Source organism: Zeus faber, assembly GCF_960531495.2.
Source record: "Zeus faber genome assembly, chromosome: 5".
In the NCBI taxonomy this organism is placed as follows: Eukaryota; Metazoa; Chordata; class Actinopteri; order Zeiformes; family Zeidae; genus Zeus; species Zeus faber.
Window position 1 is genome coordinate 8,064,429 of NC_137192.1, and position 9,190 is coordinate 8,073,618.

Genomic DNA, 9,190 nt, shown 5'->3' on the forward strand with positions numbered 1-9,190 from the left:
ACAGTTATCAAGGAGACTTTAGTAGAAGCTCCCACAGCCACAGGTTTCACTTAATAAACAATTTCCAAAGAAAATAATCCCCCCCTCCCACCCCCTTAGCTGGATATGACAGCTTTAATGTACATTTCGGGTCATTATGAATTATAAAATGTGAGTGTGAAGTCCGGGGACAAGTTTAGCACGGGGTATTTGTTTAAACTGTGGAGCCCTGGGTGAGGGCCCACTCACTGGCACAAGCTGTCGAAGAGGCTGGAACAGTGAGGACCTTATTCCTCCCCCGTCACATCAAGCTCAAAATGTTGCTCTCTCTCTGCTTGGGTTCATTTCCACCCCCACGTCAAAGGTGCTGTGAATTCAGCCTCGTAGCGAACAGGGAGTTAAATAGAACTATCTATAACAAAAAAGAATTGCGTGACCTCAAAACAAGAGGGGAACCGCCCGGGTAGGGGAGGTCCGGCGATTTCTTTATCACATGCAGAGACTTTTAATCGGGAAAAAATGATTACCGTACTTAGACACCTCGGTCGGTCGCTATAATACGGCTCTTTTAGATATTGTCAAGAGCGTGTAATAGATCTGCTTAATGGATGTGGAACTGCTCGCTAAACTACCCTGTGGTGCGCCCACCTGTATTCATTCCAAAAATTCCTGTTGGGTTCTACACAAGTCCAGAACTACACCCTTGATGAAAACCTTTGATTCGCAGCACGGGCGGGGGCCTGGACTCGCCCGCGGCGTTGTTGAGGCAGAGCCGAGAAACAGCTCTCCGGTCTCAGAGGCAAGCCGGTCCTCTTAAGTACCACCCAAGTGCCATTTTAGACCCCCCCCTCCCAAGGGTAGTTCATTAAGAAGAACGTGCCACGCTAGTCTCAACAATCATTTCAGCCGGAATTATCTTTGAGAGATTCGAAGAAGAAGAAGAAGAAGAAGAAGTAGGGGAGGAGGAGGAGGAGGAGGAGGAGGAGTCGGAGGAGAAGAAGAAGAAGAAGAAGAAGAAGAAGGAGGGGAGGAGGAGGAGGAGGAGGAGAAGAAGAAGAAGAAGAAGAAGAAGAAGAAGAAGAAGGAGAAGGCGCCTTGTCAAGGAGAAAGTCCAAGGAAAACAAAGAGAAGAATGGCGGAGAGGCTTGGACAGAGTAGGGTTTCAGGGTTTTCGGTCTAATTGGGATCATACGCCGCATGTGCAGTTTTTGGCTCATAGTACGCCGGATTAATCAGAGGGGTCTTTAATCGTGGAGCAACCGTGCCGTGCCTGGGCCATGGACGGGGGATGGAGGCCAACACGCAGAACCCCCCCCCAGACCTCCCCCAGACCCCCGTAGACCCCCCACCCCCCAGACCCCTAGCCTGGTCTCGTCTAAGCACGCACCTTTTGACTCCATAAACACCCGCCGCCTCCAAAAATTGGGGTCAAACCCCCTTCGTTTCGCTCGCAGCAGCAGCGCTATCATGCCCTAATGATTAAATTGCGTTGGGGACGGGACGTTCTGCAAGTTCCTGGCGGCCGCCTCGTCCCCCTGATTGTAATTTATGTCGGAAGTCATCGCTGTCCAACACTCGGGCCCGGGAGAGAAAGCGCACACGTGGATAATGGCTGCATCCTTCCGACTGTGGAGGATTTGACCCTCCGCCATACACGACCAAGGTTACCTCACGTCTACAAAATAACAAAAAAAATCTTCAATGGGCAAAGGAAAAAAATGACGGGTATTTTATTTATCTTTGTTTAAAGTTTGTGATGAAGTTTTTCTTTTTCATTAGGCCATAGGCCGGCCTTCAGGTCTTATGTTTGGGGTCACCCATCACTAATCTGCATATGATTAGTGCCTGACATAAATTTGACATTCTGGGCAAGGACTGATTAGTCATTTGCTCAGATGGTGGTGTGTGTGTGTGTGTGTGTGTGTGTGTGTGTGTGTGTGTGTGTGTGTGTGTGTGTGTGTGTGTGTGTGTGTGTGTGTGTGTGTGTGTGTGTGAGTGTGTGTGTGTGTTGCTGCAGATGTCCATGTCAGCCGGGAGATCTTTAACCGAAACTGAGAGGTGTTACGAAAGAGACCACCGGGAAAAGAGGAAAAAGGTGCACTTTCAACAAAGCATATTTGAGATGCTCAACGAGTCCTTAAAATCTGAATTTCCGTGATTGAGAGGAGTCTAAAGAAACTGTCACTCAAAATGAGCGATATCCCCTGTGTGTGTGTGTGTGTGTGTGTGTTTGTGTGTGTGTGTGTGTGTGTGCGTGCGCGTGCACGTGCGCGTGTGCGCGTGCGCGTGCGTCCAACACTCATTCATTCAATGCCATCCTAAAAAGCTTACTTTCTAACATTTTTTTTTTTTTTTTGGAAATGCTATTGTTTTTTTCCAGCAATATTTGAGGACTTGTGCTGTGTTAGCATGATATTGTTGCTGGTACTATACCAGACTACGTAGTCAACTAACACGCACTTGAACAAGAAATTAAGACAGTTTGAAATGTAGGTGTTTTCTGTGCTTGGAAATTTGGTGCTCTTGGTCATTCTCCCTCAAAGAAATGTTTTCTCTTTGCGCGTCATTGTTTACAGCACACCTTGCCAAAATGGCATTATGAGCATGTACCACTCTTCGACCTAAATTGAGCTTAACTCCCCCCCCAAAACATTACAGTGCAAACACCTTAACCATGAAGGACACACACACACACACACATGCGCACACACACACACACACACACACACACACACACACACACGCACACACACACACACGCACATGAACACGCACGCACACACACACACACACACACACGCACACACACACACACACGCACATGAACACGCACATGCACACACACACACACACACACACACACACGCACACGCACACGCACACGCAGACGCACACACACACACACACACACACACACACACACACACACAGACACAGGCACAGGCACAGGCACAGGCACACGCACATGTGCATGGACCACTTTAGTTCTTAAAGCAAAGAATAGAGACAGAGAGATTGTGAATTGGGTATCCATTCGATATTTTTTATTCTTTCATACAGGACGATTTTGTAATAATTTAATCATTTTCAGCAAACCCAGCACATAGTTTGAATAATACAACCTGTGAATCAAGTGTAACTTTGTGTTACAGTGCGCGAGTCCATCCCTTAAGCAAAGCTTCAAATATAGCCCATATAGAACTGATATGTCCAACATATTTGGTTTGGTTTATGGATTATTTATTTATTATTATTATTATTATTATTATTATTATCTTTTTTTTTTTACCGGTCAAAAGTTTTAGAACCCTCACTTTTCCAGCTTTTATTCAAATGTGCGCAGTTAAATGTCTCAATGTACTCTGTAATTAAAGCATATAACAAATAAAACATTGGACACAAAAAATAAATCATGCAATCGTGTTGTTTAACAAAATGTAATCAAAAACTTTTGACACATCCAAGTAGCCACCTTTTGCAGATGTAACAGCCAAACACACTCGTGGCATTCTTTCGACAATGGAAATCAAATATTGTTGGGAAAGTTCTTCCCAACACTGTTGCACAAGTTCCCACAAATGTGTTTCACTTGTAGCTTGCTTTGCTTTCACCCTTCTGTCCAGTTCATCCCAAACCAGCTCCATGGGATAAAAGTCTGGAGACTGTGCTGGTGGCCCTTCCATGATTTGAATCCGACCGTCTTGTTCTCTTCTTCTTCTTCTTTAGTTGTGACATAGCCTGGAGGTATGTTTTGGGTCACTATCTTGCTGTAGGATGAACCCCTGACCAATGAGGCCAGAGGGCACTGTATGGTGCTGCAGCATGGTGCTGCATAATGCTGCGGCAGCCCTTTTGGTTCAGGGCGCCGGTCACTGTGCAAGTCGCCGACTCTGAATCCAGCCAAAGAGCCCAAGACCATCACACTTCCTCCTCCATGTTTGACAGTTGGTTTCACACACTGAGGAACCATCCTTTCACCTCCTGAACCCAAGACTTCAAACTTGGACTCCTTGGTCCAGAAAACCTTCTTCCGGTCTTCGGTAATCCACTGGCGGTGCTTCACGGGCCAGACACACCTCTTTTTGTTTTTCTGACATCTTAGCAATGGCTTTCTTACTTTCTTAATGGCTCTTACAACCTGTCAAACCTGCAGCTTCAAGTCTTCTCTTCACAGTTGAAACTAAGACTTGTTTACTTGGACCGGTGTTAAGCAGTGCTTGAAGCTGTTGTCCTGCTGTGGACTCTCAGAAACTTGTCTTCTGATTCTGTTGTGGCTTTGGGTCTGCCAGACCTCTTCCCGTCAGAGTTTCCTCCAGTTTTCTTTCTTTGCGATTTCTCTAAAGGAAAGGCCGACACGTTGAAGGGTTAGAATGGTCTGTCTGCCTTCTTTTGTTAATTGCCTTGTTCTCGCCATTAAGACAGCAATACACGACTTCCCGCAGTACAATATTGTCCAAATAGTGCTTCAGAGGGTGAAATAACACAGTCTGTTCCAACGCTGCTTTTATTCAGACAGGGGCTTTGTAAGTAATCACCAAACGTTGGGACACCTGTAGGAATTGTTTGCATCAATTTTTGAGGCTTAATTTACTTCCATTGCTGCAGAACAGCTGTACATTGTTAAACCATTACTTGTTTACGTTCCACTTACTCCTTACTTGTTCCCTGAAAGGGCCTTTCTTTAGAACTCTGAAATCTGCAATATTTGACAGTGTTTGGTAACCTAAACTTTTTTAAATTTTATTTATTTTAATCCTCTGGCAATTTACTGCTGACCTTTGTACCATTTCAGGTTATTCACTGGACTTGAACTGCTTCAATAATTATTATTTTTTTAAACAGAAAAAGGGGGGGTGTTCTAAAGCTTTTGAGCGGTATTTATTTATCCATCCATTTATTTATTTATTTATTTATCTGTTTATTTGTTTGTTTATTTATTTAATTTGTTTGTTCCTTTATTTGTTTATTTGTTTGTTTATTTATTTGTAATAGCCATATGTACATTTGTGTTGTGAAATAATTAATATATAATATTACTATCATAAATAATTGTTTTATATTAATAGTGCATTAGTATTAGTATCAACAGCAGTTGTGGGATTGTAGCATGTGTGTGCGACATACTCGTCCACTTTGCAAACGTCGGCCCATCTCAGATTCTCCTTCCTCGTGAGCGACTAGTTATTAAAAAATAATTAAACTGGGTTCAAGTCGTAAAAATGAATTACATTACGCACGGAAAGGCTCTTAAAACCTGAATCCGTAAAAGAAAGAAAAAAAAAAGAGAGAAAAGCAATATTTCTGGAGAGCCGCATAGCCGCAAGCCATGCAAATGATCACTCACCATGTAAAAATGATAATAATCATAAAATAGCTGAAGATAACGCCTTACCTTATAACAAAACTACCTCTTGAAAGAGCGTCAAACAAACAGGGGTCGAACGCCTGAGATCTTCTTTGTTACTTCAGGAGAACAGTCTCCACATTTTTATTTCCAATGAGCGTGCATTTAAATGGGGAAGGGTGGGGTTGGGGAAAATGTTTATTGGGTTTATTGGTGATGAAAGACGGGTTAATGATGACATCTTTGCATAACGCAAATAAGCCACAGTGGAAAGACGTCTGTAGCGTCTTTCACATATTCTAAATGTTTTGTGTCTATATTTCGACTTATTTTCCATATCAGATGGATATATTACTGTATTTATTTATAAAATGTAAAATAGGAATATAGATACAGATTGGTAAAGCCTTTTTTTTATCTATTTAAAAAAGTAAAATTAGAAATTGGAAAAAACATGTTTAATGCGTTTATTTTGCCTATATTTATATTTTTGGGGGGATTTCAGGAGCGGTTATAACGACCATGTAAAATTAAAATACCCCAGCTCACATCAAAAATCTTATTTTAAAGCCCCCGCTATTTTAAATATTTAATTCAATTATTTAAGATGCAGGTTCGGGGGGGGGGGTAAATATATATGGACAACATTTCAATCAGAATAAAAATAAAAATATAGGCCGTTATTTAGGCCTATACGAGGCCAAATTAAACAGTTTCATATTTTGTATTTTGTCATAGCCATTGCTTTTCTTGAGTCTATGATTTCTCTCCTACAGTGTTGCCATTTACTTCGTGACAAACCTGTTATTAAACGCATTGTTTGTGTTCTCGGGTGGAGTAGTTCCCCCCACGTGGAATCACAGCTTTTAAAAGGAGCGAATGCATTAATCATGTGAATAAAAGTGTAAAATAAAAAGAAACCCAGACAACACCCCACCTAGCAACGCGTGTCACTTGATGGCGACGAAAACGCCAAGATGAAATACAATAAAAATCAACCCCAAAATCTCCCATCGCGTCGGTAACATGCTCAGTGTTATAATATACTATATATTCCACGAGCAGGCTGCAAGCGACAGGCTGTTTTAGTTGGTCTTCAAATATTTGATAACGATAAATAAATATATACATATACAGTACATATATACGTATACATATATATGAATACAAATATGAAGGAAGTCTCGTCTTGCTTATATATATCTGTATATATATATTTATATAAAAATATATGTACAAATGAATTCATACATACATATATATATATGTTTGTATGAATATACACAAATATATTCATTTATAGATAGATAGATAGATAGATAGATAGATAGATAGATAGATAGATAGATAGATAGATAGATAGATAGATAGATAGATAGATAGATAGATAGATAGATAGATAGATAGATAGATAGATAGATAGATAGATAGATAGATAGTTAGATAGATAAGCAAGAGGAGACTTTCTTCATATTCATATTTGAATGTAAACGTCGTCCTGAATATGGCCTCGAGTCAGTTAGGATCAAACAAAAGATGATCTAGATATGACATTAAATGAACCAGTTCATGATACTGCTCTTTTTCACCCCCTATCCTCTTCATTTGTAGATGTAGCAGTTGTAGTTTTCCAAACTGGATCAACTTTAAAAAAAAATGCTGCTTTCGTTAGTCAAACCTATGTTTTTTGGATGCCTCATTTTAGGGTGTACATCTCAAATTCTCAATCCGCAAGTCGAGAACAACTGAGAAATTCAGATTGTTTGAATATAAGCATTTTTTTTAAGTCGACCCAATGATGGTGTGCGTGTCACTGCAGCACATTGTTATTATTTTGTTGATAGAGAAAAATATAAAAACTGTAGAGCGAGGGAGTTGGAGAACGTGAGAGAGAGAGAGAGAGAGATGATACATATGGAATGCAGAAATACGATACTAGTTCAAGTGTCACAGTGGAGGCACTTTAGTTCAAATAGATGCACTGTACTTATCCATATGTATTTATTGTGTATATATTTAAGGTTAGCTTTACCTATTTATGTTTAATTAAAAAAATATATTTTATTTTAAGTGCACGTTTGTGTTTGATATCAATTTATCTTCACTAAATTACCTCATTTTGTTCACTTTGTTGATTTGCTTTGGCAATGATAACGTCAACGTGTTAATAAATGTTATTTCCCTGAAACAGAGAGTTGTAATATTTGTCATGTGTGTAATAGCGCTGTTTTGCCCATGGATCCAGAAACATCTAAAGCGCTTATAGCTTTCAATTTCCCGATTTAAAACAGAATAGGTAATGCATATTACATATTAAAAGTTGAATATGCTGCCGTGATCTGCATCACCAGGGGGTACGCAGTCTGGGCAGCTATTTGACACATATCCAAAACAAACATAGACGAACTTTGCTTTCAACCGCAAATAACTAATTCTCTAAAGTCAAGGACCTCCAAACCTGTTTTTGTGGATCTCTGCTATTTCCCCCTTTACTGCGATCGAGCGAACATTAAAATATTCCATTCTAATTAATATTATAATTATTATTATTATTATTATTATTATTATTGTTTTTTGGGTTTTTTTGCGCGCGCGGGTGTGACGTCATACTCATTTTGGTGGCACGTGGGCGTGATGGCACGCGACTGATAATGTCATAACTAATACAGGCGTCAATAAAGGTCAAGAAAGTAAAAAAAATAAATGATAAGGATTATCGGGAAATGTTATCAAATACTTCTTACAATGTTTACATATTTTCAGAATTAAATGAATTCATTTTCATTAATTAAATATTGCATCGTTATTACTATTAAATAATATTTTAAACGAATATTTACGGGCTTTTAAAAACATGTACGTGTACTCGCCTACTCATGAAAAGGGACAGGAGGTTTAACGGAAAATACATTTAATAATTAAACATAACACTTACACCAAAGGAATGCATAAGGTACAAAGTGAATCCTTTGAATATGCAATAGACCTACTGAGCGCTCCCTTTTCAAGAAGTCCATAAGAGCGATTGCAATGCACTGGGTAGGCAACATATTTCTCTTGAAAAACGTCATATTTTACATTATATATCAGTTTTGCGGGTCCACGCAATGCAAAATGCCGCGTGAGAAGTCCAGCATTTACAGAATGATCGCAGATCTTTTTGCTCCCGCGCCACAGCGTCCAGGCACCGCCGCACCGCGCCCGCAGGTCTCGGCCTCTTCTCCGCGGAGGCTGCAGGGCACCGCGTCCGCATCCCCAGCATCCGCCCTGTGCCTCGTCACTCAACGTCCCAGGGGCGGCGTGTCACTCCTCCTGGTTGGCGTCCAAACGGGGACTGGAGGCCTCGGACTGACCGTCCAGCTCCCTGGATCTCTCCTGCTCGGAGAGCTGCTCGCTGCTGGGGATGGAGTTCTTCTTGGGGCGGCCCTTGGGCTTGGTCGGGGATTCCAACCCGCCTCCCTGTAGAACCTGCGGAGAGACACAAAACGTAAGCCCCTCACATATACACCCACCGAAATGCACAGAGGGGATATTTTACTTTTATTACTCATTAAGTAGCATATCCAGCTCATCGATATTATACGTAGTGATGTATTGATCATTATCATTGATTCTATACTATTTCAATAGTTATTGGACCTACAATGAAAATCATGAGTCATCGGATCAACTTTAAAATAAAATATTTCTAATCGTATAACCTACAGTACATATGTTTAGGTTTCCTCAATTTAAAATTGAGTCTAACTCATACGTTGAGAAAACCTAAAAATAATAAATTCAAATTGATCCAATGACTAATTTTTAGAAATAAAGAATAATTCCAACTTACTATTTTCTTCCATTTCATTCTTCTATTCTGGTACC

The 9,190-nt window shown here is 40.5% G+C and overlaps 1 protein-coding gene across 1 annotated transcript in view; it reads right to left on the bottom strand.

Annotated features, from left to right (window-relative positions):
- Positions 1–8,476: 8,476 nt before the first annotated feature.
- Positions 8,477–9,190, bottom strand: part of barx1 (BARX homeobox 1) — a gene marked incomplete at its 5' end in the record, with an annotated part of 2,365 nt that continues 1,651 nt past the window's right edge. Inside the window, 2 exons of the mRNA XM_080001245.1 lie at positions 8,477–8,791; positions 9,156–9,190. The exon at positions 9,156–9,190 is cut by the window's right edge and continues 50 nt beyond it. Coding sequence (XP_079857371.1) covers positions 8,627–8,791; positions 9,156–9,190 — 200 coding nt within the window. The 3' untranslated portion in view covers positions 8,477–8,626. The remainder of the gene's footprint in view (positions 8,792–9,155) is intronic.